The sequence below is a fragment of the Phocoena phocoena genome, chromosome 15 (assembly GCF_963924675.1).
Source record: "Phocoena phocoena chromosome 15, mPhoPho1.1, whole genome shotgun sequence".
Taxonomy (NCBI): domain Eukaryota; kingdom Metazoa; phylum Chordata; class Mammalia; order Artiodactyla; family Phocoenidae; genus Phocoena; species Phocoena phocoena.
Genome location: NC_089233.1, coordinates 82268640 through 82286126, shown reverse-complemented (window position 1 = coordinate 82286126; position 17487 = coordinate 82268640). Strand labels below are relative to the sequence as shown.

At 62.3% G+C, this 17487-nt stretch overlaps 1 protein-coding gene across 1 annotated transcript; it reads right to left on the bottom strand.

Annotated features, from left to right (window-relative positions):
- Window positions 1–2152: 2152 nt before the first annotated feature.
- On the bottom strand, window positions 2153–16548 carry RBM38 (RNA binding motif protein 38). Its single transcript, XM_065892791.1, has 4 exons — window positions 16312–16548; window positions 15448–15571; window positions 14924–14978; window positions 2153–2456 (listed from the first exon to the last, which is right to left on the bottom strand). The coding sequence occupies exons 1-4, from the start codon at window positions 16546–16548 to the stop codon at window positions 2153–2155; spliced, it is 720 nt and encodes a 239-aa protein (XP_065748863.1).
- Between the last annotated feature and the right edge of the window lie 939 nt (window positions 16549–17487).

The window sequence follows — 17487 nt, the reverse complement described above, 5'->3', positions numbered from 1 at the left end:
CTTGCCCCTGCGCAGTCCTCCCCTCCCCCATGGCATCGACCACACTGTGCTGAGCTGGCCAGGCCATGTCTGTGCATTGCTACCCCCGCTCCCCAGACTGTGTTCACAGCACATCCGTCCACCGGGTCTCTGCTGGTGCCCCACCCCATCACCTCCGAAGCTCACCTCCCACTGACTTTCCCCTCACTGTGCCTCTCCAGCCACACTGGCCTCCTCGTCCCAGGGCCTTTGCACCTGCTGTTCCTCCTGCCTAGAACCCGCTCATTCTCCGTCACCCCCGGTGATACGTCCTGACCAGTATATGAAATTGCCCCGTCTGCATTTGCTGCATCTCCCCCGCTAGTTTGCATGCTTGCTGTGCGCCCCCAGTACGTTATAAACCCAGTGGGCAGGGCTGTGTTTTATGACTATCCTCAGTGCTTTGCATGTGACCTGGCACACGCCATTTCTTAGAATGAATGAATGAGGGAGAAAGTGAGGCAATGAGTGAATGAACCTCCTCTCCAGCCTTCACACCCCCTCCAGGAGGCCCCCGTGATTCCCTCAGTGCTGAGTCGGGGCTCCAGCTGGATGGTGGGAGAGGCTGGGACCATCCCGGGATGGAGCCCCTCTCCCGCACACCCAGACGTCCCTTCCTGACTTGCGCCACGCCCAGCTGCCAGCAACCTGAGGGCAGGGGGCCTGGACACCTGCTCCTATGCCTTCTCAGCAGCTCCTGCCCAGGTTCTGCCAGCAGTGTCCTGCCTTCTCCAAGGAGCCGCCCCCTGCTCCACCAGGCTCTGGTGGAGCTGCCCAGCCTCTGCCCCCAGGGCCCTGCTCTGAGCACATCAGAGACTGAGCCCGGTGGCTATGGGGCTCAGAAGTGCCCACTTCGAGGGAAAAACTACAGACCCACTTTTTCTTTAAAGAAAACAAGTTTTATTTTTATAATCAGGACATTCTAATAAAAATATTATTAGAATCTGAGCTACTTTGCTTTCTGGGCCTTGGCTCTGCCCTGGCGTGCAGGGAAGCGCCTGTCCGTGTGCGGCAGCCCCGAGGCCTCCCACTTCCCTGAGGTAGGTCTGCAGGAGCGGCCCGCACGCCCCAACGCCCTCGGGCCTGGCCCCTCCCCCTCCAGGAGCCCCATCGCAGGCTGTGGGAACGTCACCTCCCCCGTCCCCGAGCCCCCAAGGCAAGCGGATGTATCCCAGCTCAATCCCGCAGCTGCTTGGGCTGCTTCATACACAGCGGGCGGCACCGCGGGGGCGCTCTGGGCCTCCACCCTGCCAGCCAGGACGCTGCGGTCCAGCCCCTCGGCCCGCAACCCCGTCACGGCCGCAGGGAGGGGGACAAGCTTAAGACAACTTACTGTCTGGAGACGCCCGCCCTCTGAGGGGCTCGGGCACCCGGGCCAGCAGACACCTTATCACAGAAATACTATCACTGGCTCGCCGGGTGTAGAGCCATCGACAAAAGCGAGTCTTTCAAAGTCAAAAACAGGTTTTGGATTCTTGGTGGCGAGAGTCTCTGCTGAAAAAATAGACAGAAATTCTGAATCATCTTAGTAGCAAAACGATGATAAGAAAAAAAAGTCGCAGTGCTTCGACGTACAGGACCACGGCCAGCTGCCCCGTCGCGGTCACTGGTGGCCCTGCCGCACCTGGGTGTCTGGGGGCCGGGGGGAGGGGGAGCGCCCCGGGGCCAGCATTTAGAAAATGGGAATTCAGGGGCCGGTGATCCCCCCGTGCACGGTTCACAGCTCTGCAGACGGAGCAACAACAGTCCACACACGTCGCGATCCTGGGCTTCCCTGGAGCAAGGCCTCTCTGAGCGGGACAAAGTCTCTGCTCACCCCAGAGGGCCGCAGGGGTCTGTGGAGGGTCTAGAAGGCCCCACAGGATGCTGGGGGGACCGCCCGTGGGCTCCAGGGGTGCGGGAGGATGGGGACAGTGTGTGCGCGACATTCAGGTTGATCTTCAAATGGCTCTCGGTCACTCTTTTCTCTCCAAGTCCTCCCTCAAGGCGCGACGGTTCTGGGTGCAAAGAGAAGTGGTCTCTGGGCCGCCCGGGGTGCAGGCGGGGTCCCGCAGGGTCTCCCGGGGCACAGGTGCGGTGTGCACCCGCCCAGCGCGGGGTGACGGTGCCGCGGCTGCAGGGGCGGAAACGGCCCTCACTGCATCCTGTCGGGCTGTAGCTGCTGAGGCTGGTACTGCACGAAGGCAGTGCCCGCGGGGGCCGCGGCTGAGAGGGCCTGGGGCACGGCGGCCGGGTAGCCATAGCTCACAAAGCTGGCGGCTGTGGCGGGCGAGGCGGCATACGGGTACTGGTCGTAGGTGGCCGGCGGGTACTGGGCGTAGGCCGGGCTGGCCGGTGTGTACTCAATGTAGGGCGAGGACAGTGACGGGACTGGGGCCGCCGGGATCACCACGCTGGGCTGGACGATGGCTTGTGGGTAGATGTAGTGGGGGGTCAGCCTGTGGGGCCAAGCAGAGAGGGTCAGGGTCGGGCGACAGAGCGGGGAAACACGGCTGGCTCGGGTGGAGCGGAGGTGCCGGAAGAGCCGGGTGATGCCGTGTCCCCCCTCCGGCATCTCTACTTCCTCATCTGTAAAATGGGTGCAATTACAACAACAATGGTGCTCCTACCACAGGGCCTTTGCACTGGCCATGCCCACAACCTGCACAGCACTTTCCCCAGCGACCCACAGGGCTCCCACCTCCCTTTTTCAAGTCTGCACTCAAATGTCTCCTCCGTGAACCCCTCCAGGCAGCCTCCCCCATCCCACCCTACACCCCAAACACCACACATCCCTCACAGGAACAACACAACATGATTCGGGGGCAGGGGTGGGGAGTTTAAAAATGATGAACAATTTCAGCATCAAATCCAGCACAAGCCCTTCTGAGCACAGGTCCCTGTGTGATCACCCAGGTCACATGTCCATGAAGCCAGTCCTGTCCCCCCACTTCCCTGGGTTCATCTTCCCAGCATGTGCCACCCCCTGCAGTGACACCCTGCACAATTTACTTGTTTACCACATCTGTCTGCCCTGACTACAACGTCAGCCACCCGTGAACTGACAACACAGACCCTGGCCCAGGCAGGGGCTCACTTGCTGAGTGAACGAAGACAACGATGTAGGACAAGCGTAACCGCAAAACCGCAATGGCGGTGCTGCGAAGAAAAGATGATGGCCAGAGCCTCAGGGACGAGGCGCAGCAGGCCGGCGGCCACGCCTCACACGCAGGAACTGGCTGAAACGTCCCCCAGGTTGGCCTTCAGGCAACCGCCTCATTCTACAACAGAAAAGCTGGTCTTGGAGGCGCCTCGCCCAAGGCCCCCTGGGCATCAGCCTGCGAGCCGAGAGCTGCACCCCGCGCCCGTCCCTCCTGCAGGGTGCCCACCGCGGGCTCCGTGCGTGCAGCCCTCCACTGTAGGAGCGACCCAACGCGCCGCAGACGGAGAAACTGAGGCTCGGGAAGGCAGTACCAGCAGGTGCCCGCTCCGCAGCCAGCGCCGGGCCCCACGGCAGCGGTGGACACACGGCGGCCTCGGCGGGGCAGACGCCGTGGCCTCCAGCATCGGCCCCTCCTCCTCCTCTCGGGCCCGCACAAGTCACACGGGATGGGGCTGACGTGGTTACACACCTGGGGGCCGCCCCAGCGTCCCTCCACGCCTGTGAGACAGGCCCCGGACCCCCGGCCTGCCCCCCTTCCATTCCGAAGAGAAGCTGCTTAGAAAGAAAAAGGGAACCGTCCCCTCCCGGCGCTCCCGCAGGCCTGCCAGGGGCAGAAACTGGGGCAGCTCTGGGAGAGCAAGTGGACAGAAAGCCGGGCCCTGGAAGCTGGGCTCCCTGCCCCCGCCAGGCCCCTCGGCATCCAGCAGCCCTCCCTCCCGAATAAGCACAGGGGCTCAGTGGGTCCCGGCGGCACCCCTGGGAACAGCGAAAAAGCAGAGAAACCCGAGTGTCGTCCACAGGGACGGAGCAGCGTCCAGTGTCCCCAGACCGCCCCACGTGGCAGCAGGACGAGGTCCACACTCAGCCCCAAGCCGCTCCCCTCCACGCTGCCAGGGGAGAAAACCAAGCCGCAGAACAGAGATACTGTTTATGCAAAACTGTGGTATTTATACTGAATGGTGATAATGTTCACGCTAAAAAAATCAAATGTGTATTTATATCCGCGCTGAGGACGGGAGAGGTGGAGTTGTATGGAAATGCCATTTTTATGGGTCCAAGAGCTGACTGAGGGCAACTTTATGTGGGGCGATGTTCTGAACACAAAGAAAAGGCCTGGAAGGAGGCTGTGTAAGGGTTGCATGTGGGTCCGAGCATCTCTAAAAGGCCAAAGGATTCACAGACACAAAGGGGAATGAGAAGCACTACTCACAACCAAAAAGGAAAAGCAAGCGCCCCCCCGGCACCCACCCGGCCTCCACCCGGCACCCCCCCCGGCACCCACCCAGCACCTAGCCAGCACCCACCCGGCATCCACCCAGCACCCACCCAGCACCCATCCAGCACCCATCCAGCACCCATCCAGCATCCATCCACTGATGAATGGACTTCCAGACTGCCACGTACCCACGCCAAGGAGGAGTATTCCACCATAAAAAAGAATAACGCACTGACACACGCCACTGTGTGGATGGACCTTGAGGACACGACGCTGAGCGAAAGAGGCCAGACACAGAAGGCCACAGACTGAATGATTCCGTTCACGTGACATCTCCAGAAAAGCAAACCCAGGAAGAAAGTGGTTACACTGCAGGGGCTTCGGAAAGCAGGGGAGGGGAGTGACTGCTACGGGCCTCCTTCCGGGAGACGACAAAGTTCTGAATCAGACGGTGGTGATGACCGCATGACTCCGTGAATATATTTCATGCCCTAGACCAGCAGATTTGAGAGTACGCGTGCCTTACCACAACAAACGCACAAATACAAGGGGCAAATCCTGAGCGAGGGGTGAACGACCCAGCGAGGAAAGAGCTGGGGTGGCGACGGGCACCACAGCCCCATGGATCCAGCAGCGAACCCCTGGGGGTGAGAGCCTGGGCACACCTGGCCTGTCCCGGAGGGGACCCAGCTCCCCCCGGCCAGGGAGTTCCTACACCGGGTCCCCGCCTCCCCGTCGTTTACCCTCCTGGGTGGCAGCACTCCTACGGTCGCCAAGGCCACACACTGCTGCTTGTCAGGAAGCCAGGCAGCTTTGGCCAGGAACCCTGCACCCAGGCCATGGCACCCATTCTCCCTCTCCGCCCTATTAGGAGTTTCTGCTGCCCGCCCCCTCCTGCCTCCCTGGTGGGAACAAGAGCCCTGAACAGAGCAGGGCCTGGGTTCGAATCCCGCCTTGGCCTCCCAAGCTGCAACCAGCCTTCTCACGTGTCTGCGCGTGTACTCTGGGCGAGGATGCAGCAGTGAGCAGACGACCCAGCCCCTGGCCTCTCAGCGCTTGGATTCCAGAGGCACACAAACACACCAACCCGTGAGCCAGAGCTGGGAGTGGTCGGGAGAGGCTTCTCGGAGGAGGGGGCAGCTGCTCAGAGCCTGAGCTCCTGGCCCATCTCCCCCACTGGACCTCACGTGAGCAGGTGGTGTCTCGCCCAGGGCCGAGCCACGGGAGGGGCTGGACACGCAGTGCTGACCAACAGCCGGTGGGCACAGACCCCTCCAAGAAAGGAAAGGGGCCCCGGCTGCCCGCATGTCTCTGAAAAGGAGCCAGTGGAGACACGATGGAGCCTGTCTTGGTGCGGTGCTCACTGTGCTGTCCTGGGCATCATCAATGCCCCTACCACGTGAGCCCCACGCAGCTCCCAGAACCCTAGAACATTCCTTAGTGGGAAGCTACGGAAGCTTTGAGCCCAGAACTTCTCCCAACACGGGCAGGCGCACCACTGCTTCAGACAGCATTTGCTAAAAATGTGGATCCCCGCAGACTGCCAAGTCAGATGGGGTCCGGGAATCTGCATCTGACAGGCCCCCGGAGATTCAGACACACACTGACACTACAGAACCACTACCTGGACCAGGCACACACTGTCCCCACGGCAGAAGTACCCGGGGCTCTGAAATGACGGGTTTCTGGCCACACCTGCCTCAAGGCTGCTGGCCAAGGCAGCTGTCACATTTACCAGGTTTCTGACACTCAGTGTCGTCAGGACTAAGCTCTGCTCTGGCCACCACAGAGCTGCCCTGCTGGGGGAAGCTCAGACACGGTGTGGGCGAATAAGCTTCAGGGTGAGAGGAAGGGGGACTCCCTTGCTTCCTGGCCTGCGGGGACATTGCGTGTCTGTATTTGTTCACCTGTTTCCCTCAAGCACCCTGTCCCCACTCCCCCACTCTGTTTGTGAAAAGCCCAAGATGACTTATGAAGCATTTCACAGCCATAAAATAGGTGCTGCTGTTACCCTATTTCCCAGAGAGGGAAACCAAGGCTCAGAGAGGCCGAGGCACTAGCAGTCACACGGCCAGGGAGACAACGGCTGGTGTGGGTTCTGCCACTGGGTTAAGCACTGCTGAGTCAAGGTGGGAGGAAGCTGCAAAGCTCCCCCCCACCCCCAGGAAGGGGACCGGGGCCCTCAGCTCTGCGCTAAAGTTACAGAGCTTCTGTGAGCCTCAGTTTTCCCATCTGTAAAACGGGTCTGGCAGAGGCTGACGTCAGGGCTAGAGAACTGAGACCCTCCACCAGAACGGCATTTCTCAGCCTCAGCGGCTCTGCCCCCAGCGGACACTCAGCTGCGTCTGGGACATTCCTGGTGTCACACTGGGGGTTGGGGGGTGCCAGTGGCAGCCAGCAGGTGGAGGCCAGGGACACTACCAACAGCGCACAGGATGCGTCCCCCCCCCCACCAACCCCCCCCCCCACCAACCCCCCCCCCCCCCCGCCGACCACAAAGAATCCTCCAGCATCACGGTAAGGTCGAGACCCTGCTGTAAACTGCAAAGAAAAAGGCAAATACCATTGTCACAACCACTGACACCCATGCAGAGGGCTGGGAAGAGGCCAGGCAGGGACCAAGGGACTGGGCTGGTGCACACACACCGCCCCCCCACGGGAACCCACTGGACTCCGATGAAAAGGAAACCCCCAGGCAAACCACCGGCTGGCCCCATCTGAGCACAGTCCCTGCGCCCCCTCCCCAGGCCCGCACACCACAACGGGGGAGGTCTCACGCGCCTGGCACCGGGGAACAGGGTGCGCGTCCAGCGGGTTCCTCAGCGCCCCACCAACTCCCCATAAAGGTCAGGGTGCTGCTGGCCTCCGTGTGCTTGCTCTGCAGGCCTCTGAAAAGGGCACAGGCCTGGCACGCTCTGTCCTCGGGGACTCCCCTGCCCACGTCCACCCCGCCCCACCCCCGGTCCCCCAATTCCCCCCGTTCCCCCCCAGTCCCCCAGCAGCAAGCCTGCATGCCACCCAGACCTGGCAGGCCTGCTGCGCAGCCCCCTACCCTGCGGCCAGGGATCGTCTTAAAAACAGTCCGGGAGGGGCTTCCCTGGTGGCGCAGTGGTTGAGAGTCTACCTGCCGATGCAGGGGACACGGGTTCGTGCCCCGGTCTGGGAAGATCCCACATGCCGCGGAGCGGCTGGGCCTGTGAGCCATGGCCGCTGAGCCTGCGCATCCGGAGCCTGTGCTCCACAACGGGAGAGGCCACAACAGTGAGAGGCCCACATACTAAAAAAAAAAAAAAAAAAACAGTCCGGGAGACCATGCCACTCAGGCACGTCCCCACAGGGGCCTCCCCTTTGCCCAGAGCCAAACCCTGACTGCTCCCCACCCCCCAGGGCCTCCCTCAGCCTACCTCCCCAGCTTACCTCCAGCCCACTGTCCCCACTCCGGCCACCCAGAGCTCCTTTCCGTCCCCCAGACTGCACATGCTTCTCCGAGCACAGGGCCTTTGCACCTGCTGCTCCCGCTGCTGGCAGGCTCCTTCCCACAGCTCAAACCTCACCTCCTCGGAGGCCTTCCCCGACCACGCCCCCCCCGCCGGCCTTACTTCCTTCCTACAACCCCACACCACCTTGTCATCCATCTTTGTGCCGCTGTCTTCCCCACGAGAATGCAAGCCCCACGAGGGCGGGAACCTGGCCTGGACGGCTGGGTCCCAAGCGCCTAGCCAACCCCTGCCAAATGCCAAGGGCCCTGCAGGCACCCGGTGGCAAAGGGGCCCCTCCGGGGCTGCTGCCGCTTCCTAGGCCGGGAGTCACGGCCCTGGGGAGGCAGAGGAAGTAGCCCGGCCGGCACAGCCGGGGACCCTGGGGAAGCAGAACCCGCAGCCTCAGTTCAAGTCTGGCTCTTCACCTGCCAGCCTCGGCCTCGACCCAGGGGCCGGGACTGCCCCCTCTCCACACCCCGGAGACCCCCTCCTCGAGCCTGAGGGAGGGCAAGATCAGCCCCCTCCCAGCCCAGCCCCATGGAGGGCAGCCCGGGGACCTGGAGGCAAAAGCAAACCAGCTAGCAGGACGGTCAGGTTTGGGGTCAGAACCTAAAAGTCAGTTGACCCGATGCCCAGGGCCAGGGCAAAGCAAACCCCCAAACCCCCAGATTGGGAAGAGGGCTGCAGCCGGCCAGGTTCAAAAGGCCAGACCAGGGCTTCCCTGGTGGCGCAGTGGTTGGGAGTCCGCCTGCCGATGCGGGGGACGCGGGCTCGTGCCCCAGTCTGGGAGGATCCCACATGCCGCGGAGCGGCTGGGCCCGTGAGCCATGGCCGCTGAGCCTGCGCTCCGCTACGGGAGAGGCCACAACAGTGAGAAGCCCGCGTACCGACACAAAAAAAAAAAAAAAAAAAAAAAAGCCAGACCATCCTGGGGGGGTACATGCTCAGGCTGAGCACCCCCTGCTGAAAGGGTGATGGCCGAGATCTCTGCCCAGACCCACGCACCCAGGGCAAGCGGCACACAGCCAGGAGCCAGCCAGCTGCCTCGGCCGATGGAGACCAGGGCGGCGGGCGAGGACCGAGTCTGGGTCCTGGCCGTGCCTGTCCAAGTCTATCGGCCCTCTCTGGCCACGTTTCCCCATGGGTAAACTGAGGGTGCTACAGAGTCCAACAGAGCCTCCCCTGGAGCCCTGAAGGCAGAGGTCTTGGGGTCTGCCCAGGAGCGTCCGGGGACACTGGGGCAGGTGAGGGGGCTGAGGGAGCCGGCGCCCGGGAGACAGACGGGCACGCCGCCCACACACTCAGAGCAAAACTGTCAGCGAAAAGGGATCAGCTGCAGCCCCAAGCACTCATTTTGTGAATGCACAGCTACCCCCAAAAATAGAAATAAAAAAGGCAAATGAGCCCATTTCACTTTCTCTGCTCTCTGGAGGTTCGGCCTGAGGGGTCGGAGAAGCCGGCGGCCGCTGGGGCACAACTCAGGATCCTCAGGCCGGGGAGGGGCCTCCCAGGGCTCTCCGGAGGGGGGACATCCAGGTTCCCTGGGGCCGTCAGACCACAAAGCAGGTAAAACACATCTCCCGCGGGGTAGTGCCAGACCCTGGCCCGGCATCTCCACCGGAACCCGTCCAAACCCAGACACCCGCTCTTCCCCCCAAACTGCAGCCTCCCCTCACTGCCAAGGCCAACTGATCCACCATTAGCTCAGGCCCAAAGTTCTGGAATCTTCTCAGACTTTCTTTCACACGTTCTTTAAATGTGTTCAGAATCCCACAGCTCCTGACTCCCGGGCGGCCACCACGGCCTCGCGTGTGGACTGGATCACTGTGAGGTCCCCTAGTGGTGCCCCGACCCTGGCCTTGGTGGTTCAGGCCTACCCAGCAGCTGAAGAGACGCTACAAGTGACCCAGCCCTCATCTGCTCAGGGCCCCCAGCGGCCCCCCAGCACTCAGGCAAATCCGAACACTCCCCTGGGCCACCGAGGTCCTACGTGAGCTGAGGCCAACCTGCTGGGCCTCTGACCCCGCCAATCTCCCACCACTCACACCAGCCTCCCCTGCCCAGCTGCCCCTCTCCCCGCAGAGCGCCTGTCGCCACCCGAGCCGCCACCGCTCTGCCAAAGGAAGCTCCGTAATCACGAGCAGGGCCAGGGCTCCCTCCGTCTCCACAAAGTCCCCAACCTGCCACAAACTGGCTGAACGAAAGCACAGCTTCCTCCTTTCAGCCACGTGGGAGGGGTCAGGAGAATGATCCAGACCCACCCCGCCCCCCGTCAGCACGCTGCAGGGCACGCATCACATCCACATGGCAGATGGGGAAACTGAGGCTCAAGGGCGAAAACTCGTCGTGACAACAAAGGGTCACACAGACAAGTCGTGGGGCTTCCAGGCTCCTTACACAGCCTCCTCCCGCTGCAGTGAGAAGGGGCGGCCCGGCCCACTTGGGAGCCCCCCACCCGGGTCCCTGCTCTGGGACACACCCGTGAGGCCAAGTGAGACGCCCACATCAGCCTGCGAGTGGTCAGGCCTCTCCCTTTGACCAGAGGCTTCCTGACGAGGTCTCGGTACGGGGGCCCCTCCTACCAGGGCCACTGGGGCCGGCGAAGAGCTCATCCTTGGACAGAAGCCCGAGAACCGCCCCTGAGGCCAGTGTCTGTTACAGCAGACGGGGACAAACAACAGGTGTGCGCGGGCCGCCCGCCAGGGAGGGCCACGCGCCGGCCCACTCCTCGCTCCAGCGAGTGCCAAACAGGAAGCGACGGGCTGGGGAGGGGCAGGGCCACCCCAGACACCCTGAAAGTAAAAACAAGCCACGTGATGCCACCCGGGAGGGCACCAGCTTCCTCTCTGCCCCCATACCCTCCGGCTCTGACCTCACTTCCTGCCACACCTCCAAGGTGCGGGCCCCCTGTTCAGGCGCTGTGACTCCCCCCGGCTTTATTTACTTCGTATCATGAAATCACGAGAGACTCTCCGGAAAGCACAAACACAGCAGAGAGAGGCCCCAAGGGCCCTCCCGTGGGGTCCCCAGAGGTGACGTCTCATAACCCAACATGCTACCAAACCCAGGAGGCGCACGCCGGAGCATCGCTCTGAGCTCAGCTCCGGGCCTGGCTCGAATTCCACCAGTTCGGGGGTGTCCTCAGGTGTAAGTCCATGATTCTGTATCACACGCACAATCACCCACCCACCGTTACAATCTCGACACAGGCCTGTCCCAGGCCACGAGGCCCTCCACCGGCCAGCTGCCCTGTTCAGCTGTCCCCGTCACCACCTCGGCCCTCACGTGCCCACGTGGATGTCTAATGGCCTGGCTTCCCCACCAGAAAGCAAGATGGAGAACCAACCACACCTTTTTTATTCAAAGTATCCAGCAGGCGCTCAACAAATACTGGATGAATGAAAGATTCTGGGAACAGCTCTCGGCCTTCTGCCCAGCCCACTGTGCTCCGTGACATCGTCCTGTCACTCTCTGGCCCCTCTCCTGCCCTGGGGACCCAGACACTCTGCTCAGACCCCCTGGGCAGGCACACACCCACAGCCTGGTCACAGTAAGGGCAGCAGGTCTCCATCTGGGCACTGGGGCCCTTCACACAGAGGGTGTAGGGGCCTGAAACTCCAGGCCGAACAACGTGTGCACATGCCGGGGAGAGGGTCCCATCCCCAGTCGGCCCTGGGAGGTGGCACCGACACAGTCCCCACCCCGCAGACGGAGAGATGAGCCCGGAGAGAAGGGGCTGGGCCTGGCCTTGAGCCCCGGGGCCTTGCTCCAGCACGAGGCCTGCCTGACACCCAGCAGCCCCAGCAGGTCCTGCCATCTGGGACCTAGAGACTGGCCCCAACCCGGCACCGAGGGGGGCGGCTTGCGGTGGACGGCTGTGGAGCCCACAACAAGGCACCCTTAAGAAGCTGGGGTGGGGAGCTGAGCCCGGAGAAGCAGTTGGCCCTTCAAAAATAACCCAAGGGGAGGCTCCCAGTGCAGCCAGGCCTGGGACAAACCTCAGATCCTACAAGCCTCAGGCTCAGGCCTGGACAGACAGCCCTGACACTGGGAGGCCCCTTCCAAGCCAAACCGAACACTCTGCCTGGGCCTGGGCCTGGGCGTGCAGTCTGCTGACTGTCCCACCCCATCAGCAAAGGGCCGGTCGGTTGGGTGGCCTATGGCCGCAGTCCCCCCCGCCGGGATTGAGCCCCCTGCCACCTGCCAAAGAAGCCTTCTCCAAACCCTAACCTTAACTCTAACCCTCGGCCCCACGTAGTTAACATGACAGAAGTGTCCCGGTCGCGTCAGGTCCTGAAAAATCCCATTCTTGAAGAAAAGAAAAACTGCGGGCAGGGAATCCAAGCAAAAAGCAGCGAGTGTAAAAGTTCTTTGGCAAATCTTTCCATGCTGACATTTACGACCCAGCCAGATGAGGATTCCGCAGTGGCCTTGCCCAAAAGCAAGCTGTGGAATCTTTAGAGCTGTCCCAGGCACACGATCGGGGCCAGAAAGTCGGGGAAAGTTCCGCGGGGCAGGAGAGAGTTAACGGGTTTGCAAACTCTGGGCTGCCCGGGCCTTGCTGCCAACCCAGAGCCAACACCACTGACCGCTGAGTCAGGCCCGGCCGAGCCCAGGCCCGTTGTTTGCAAAATCAAAAGGGACGCTGACGGCCCAACTCTCCAGCCAGGCGGGCGGGCGCTGGGAGGAGACAGCTGACCCCAAAAGCCCGGCCCGGCACCCTTCCTGCCCCCTGGGGTCTCAGCAAGGCCTGGTGGGAGGCGGCACAGCTCTGAGAGGCTGCGGTCCACCGGCCGCTGGAAATACAGAGCTGGACTGTCCCTCTGATCCTTGTCCCTGTTTGGGTCTCCACCCCCCTGGTAACCAACAAATAGGGCCAGAGGCCTCTTCATCGTCACAGGTATTAAATGGCCAGCCAACAGATTCACTTACAAAACGCTGTCGCCTGCAGTCGGGAGCACATGGCAGTAAAATCGGTGACCAACGCCTGACCACCCTCCCATGGGTGGTGCGCTGAGGACCACGAGGGAAACGGTCGGAGCACCCTTCCCACCCGCCCGCCCCAGAGAGCAGTGGTTGAGAGCACGTGTTCCAGAGCCAGCCCGCGTGGGTTCAAATCCTGTCACTTCAGCCACCCTGGACAGGTTGTTAACCCTCTTAACCTTTCTTTGCCACGGTTTCCCCACCTAAGAAGCAAGAGTAATATAGGTGCCAACCTTAGAGAGCTGCCGTGAGGGCAGGAGAGAAGGCAGACAGGTACGGAGCCCCTGGCCCCATGTGCCAGCACTGCCTCAGGTGGTTGTTATTCCCATTTTCCAGATGAGGAAAGTGAAGGCTCAGAAAAGAACATCTGTTGCCAAGATGGACCAACTGGTAAGTGACAAGGTCAGCATTTGAACCCGGGTCTGCAGGCTCCGGGGGCCAAGTGCTGGTGCTCACCAAGTCCCAGAGGCAGTTGTGACAGATCAAAAGGGAGCCCAGGCTCGGGCGGGAAGCTACGGTCGCATCTCAAGCAGGAAAGAGCCGCACGTGCTCGAGGCTCACGCCCGGATCTCCATGCCAGCCCCTGGCCCAGCCCCTGCCCCGGGGAACAGAGCCAGGGCTGTGCAAAGTGAGGAACACCCTCCTCGTATGGCCTGAACCCAAACAGGAAGAACCTGGGTGATGGCAGGAAGACGGGGGTGTCCCCAAACACCTTCCAAGATGGCTGCAGACACAGGTGAAGCAGATCCCAGGACAAGAAGGAAACCAGAACCCCCTGTTCGCTGCCGCCCTCCAGGCTTCCTCTCAGGAGGACGGACCGGGACCTGGGCTCACACACTTCCTCCAGTTCACGTGGGGGCCACAGAGGCTGCCTGTCAGGGTAAACAGCCCCGAATCATGGCTGACCTGCCCAGTCCACCCAAGTCCAGCTCCTAGCCTGCTCCAGCGCCCGGTTCACGCTGCCCCAGTGAGCCAGGTGGCCCCTTAAACCAAGCCTCTGGGGCAGGTACACACACGCTCTCACACATACACACACACACACACACACGTACACACTTGCAACTTTCAGCACAAAACGCAGGGTCTGGGATTCAGGCTCTGACAGCTTCAGAAGTTCTAACATTCTAAAAGGGGCTGCCTGTTCTACAACTGGCCCCCCAGAACAAACCCCCATCCCCATCAGCACACTCCCTGCACGGGGGCACACGGCCGACATCAATCACAGGGCTGGGAAGTCAGCCGGCATGGCAGGCTCCTTTGTGCCCCTAAAGTTTCTGTCCTTTCCCAAGCAGCTGCCAGACCTTATTAGACGTTTAAAAAAAAGAAAAAGACAACGACGAAGGCCCTTTTCGGATGGAGCAGGCTGCGACACACTGCTCTAAAGCACATCAGACGAACGGCCACAGGCCGGGCCCACTCAGGTGGGGACGTCTGGCCCTGTTCCCGGCTCACCTGTTGCAGCTTCGCAAACACTGGACCGGTTGGCAGTGACCTGCTGCCGCCATCTGTCGGGCACTGGAGCAGGTCAGAGGGGCACCCTCAAAGAACCTGGCCTGGTTCCTAGTCGGCAAACCCTTCCAGCATACTTACCTAACCTGCATGGGGCCCATGCCAGGCCTCCACCCACAGAACTCAGAGGTGCTGTCACCATCCCATATCACAGGTGAGGAAACTGAGGCACTGGTGGCTGCGTGAGCGGAGGTCACGCACCCAGCGAGGGGAAACCGGGATCTGAACCCAGGCCACAGGCTCCAGAGCTCATGCTCCCCATGTCTCTGTGGTGCGGCCTTTTCCGGGGGACAGAGAAACGCAACCTGCCTTCTCCCCCTTCTCCCAGCTTGTCTCCCTCCCACTCCCAAAACACAATCACGCTTCTGAAAGGCTGGAGCAAAGGTCGGTTCTCAGACACAGAAAGGTGGCTGCAGACAGCGCAACCGACCACCGTGGGGTCGGCGGTCCCAAGGTAAGAGGCTCCCTCAGACCGATGGGCGCCTGCACTAGAAGACCCAGGAAGCTCACAGCCCCCTGGCCTGGCTTCCAAGGCCTGTTTACCGCCCCCCATCCCAGCCAGCCCCGTCCACTCACCCGTAAGTCCGCGGGATCAAGGCGGGGTGCAGCTGCTGCACGCCGATGGCAAAGCCTAAAACGAGGGACCAGTTAGGGGCCCGGCCTGACACAGGAAAGCACCTCACAACCATCCACCTCTAACCCAAAGCGTTAACCAGCTTCCTTTCCCCTCCCAAGCCACCTCCACGTGAACCCGAAACTCCCAGCCGAAGGAGGCCAAGGGACCCGAGAGGCAGCAGCCTCTGGGTGTCGGTCCTCCCAACCTCCAGCCCCAGGGAGCAACTTCCTCCCTCCGGTGAGGACAGCTGACAACCGGGTGACGCGCCCTCCTCGCCCTGTCCCACCGGCACACACAGCCAGAGGAAAGGGTTCAGCTTCCAAGCTGGGAGATGACTGCTCTGAGATGGCTCTCTGGGAGCACATGACAGCCGACTGCCACCCCTGGAGGGGGGAGGGGGGGGGCGGGCGCCTTTGCCACCCGACAGATACCAACGCTGAATATAGCAACCAGAAGTACCAGGGAAGGAAAACAGGGCTCTCACCCGTCTGAAGGCTCCGCGGCTTGGCACCCAGATAGGCCAGGTTCACGTTGGCCTTGCGGCCGTCAATGTTGGGGTTAGGGTCTTTGCAAGCCCTCTCAGCTGCCGCCCGGTCAGCCATGGTCACCTGGAGGAGCACAGACGCATCAGGGGCTTCACTTGCCGGCGGGGGGAACAGAGAGAGGGCTCTAGAGCCCTGGCACGGGGCCCTCGTTTCCCCGCGCCCCGGGTGCCCATTACCCAAGGCGTCCAGCCCAGTCCCCTCTGACCCCAGCCTGGGGCCCTCCCAAAGCTGCCCCTGGGCCCCGGCTCCTCCCCCCGAGTTCAAGTGCTAGGAAACACTGCCCTCAAGGACGGAAACAACCACCAAGGAAGACACGGCCACCCTGAAGGGAGGCAGGGGTCCCGGCCAGTGGGGACTACAAACCTCCTCGTGGGAGGGGTTTAGGGACACCCTAGTTAGAAAGGAAGTAGAAGCGGTGTCTTCAGTCCCATTTTTACTTAGGTTGTTTGGCGTGTCTGAGGGGGCTGCTGGAAAATAAAATGGGGGTTGCTTCAGAGCTCCTGAGCGCCCGGGGCTGAAGCCCGGCTCTTCGCTCGCTTGTTGCTCCAGGAAGTGCCGAGAACCTCTCCACAAACTTCGGAGACCTAATTGAACACAGCGGCTCTCCCTTTAAACCGGGCGTGGGGAGGGGTCAGGGAGACGGGGCCTGGGGGGCGGGGGCAGGACCGGCTGGAGCCCGAGAGGGGGCAGCAGGTGCCGAGCCGGCGGGAGGCGCCCGGGGCTGGCGTGCGCCCGCCGGCTGACTCAGCGGCCCGGCCGCGATAAGTGCGGGGCGGGGAGCGCCCGGCCGCGGGGCCACTTACGAAGCCGTAGCCGCGGGACTTCCCCGTCTGACGGTCGGTGATGACCACTGCCTCCTCGATGTCCCCGAAGCCCTCGAAGTACTTCCTGAGCGAGGCGTCGGTGGTGTGGTAGGGCAGGCCGCCCACGAAGATCTTGGTGAACGTGGTGTCCTTCTGCGAGCCGTGCATGGCGCCGAGGGCGGCCGGCGGCCGCGGGAAGCCCGCGCTCGGGGCGCACGGCGCGGGCTGCAGCAGCATGGGGGGCGCCCCGCCGCCTACGGACCCGGGCCGCGTGGGGCTGCGCTCATTGGGGGCGGCGGGGAGCGAGCGGGGCAGCAGGGGCGCCGGCCCAGCCGCCGGGCCCGTCCACTCGCGGGTCGCTCCCGCTCTACGCGCGGCACTGCGCTGCGTCGCGTTCGTGCCGGCGCTGCGGGAACTCTGCGCCCCGTGGCCCACCCTGGCTTTGTAGTCGGCCCCGCCCCCGGCCCGCCAGGCCACGCCCCTGGCGTCCTGCCACGCCCCCTCATCCCCGCCCGGGCGCGCGGGGGCCGCCGGGAGGCGTAGTCCGGCCCCGCCACGCCACGCCCCACGTGCCCTGGTGAAGCCCAGGGGCAGGGCGAGCACAACGGTAGGGAGCGCATCCGGGTGTTTTGGGGGCACCAATACGTGCTCACTGGGTTCCTGGCCCCTGCTCTCGAGGAGCGCACCGTCTAGTGAATCAGATGTAAACGATTCAGACCATGCTGAGTGAGTGAATCGTTTCCCCAGTGCAGCTTGCGGTACAGCAACTCATATTAAAGGTGAAACAGCCTTTGTTTTTATATGTAAATGTAATTTGTTTGACGAATATTTATCAGGGCGTGGGGGATGCAGAAATGCACGCAACACACTCTACCCCACAGAGCTTCCATGAACAAGACAAACAGGTAAATATACAATGTACTATCCATTAAGAAATAAATCAGGGTGCTGCCATCCAGGAGTGGCCAGAGTGGTCCCAGAGGCCCCTCTGAGAAGGTGACTGGACAGGGGAAGTAGTTCTGGCCTCCTCAAAAGTCCATCCCTGTGCCAAGGATCCCTCCATCTCTATGGGCCATCGTTGGGGTAAAACAAGCAGAGGGTGGCCCTGTTCCCTCTGTTCCCTTCCCCAGCCCTAGAAACAGGCCCACCCCTGGGTCTCTGTAGCAGGACCCGCTA

What these genes read in the sequence shown, in the direction of transcription:
- RBM38 (XM_065892791.1), bottom strand. Translation starts at nt 16,548, where the DNA reads ATGCTGCTGCAGCCCGCGCCGTGCGCCCCGAGCGCGGGCTTCCCGCGG. An exon ending in AGTCCCGCGGCTACGGCTTC is followed by an intron (nt 15,572 to 16,311) that starts GTAAGTGGCCCC and finishes GTGCTCCTCCAG; the next exon opens with GTGACCATGGCTGACCGGGC. An exon ending in GCCGCGGAGCCTTCAGACGG is followed by an intron (nt 14,979 to 15,447) that starts GTGAGAGCCCTG and finishes CCCTCGTTTTAG; the next exon opens with GCTTTGCCATCGGCGTGCAG.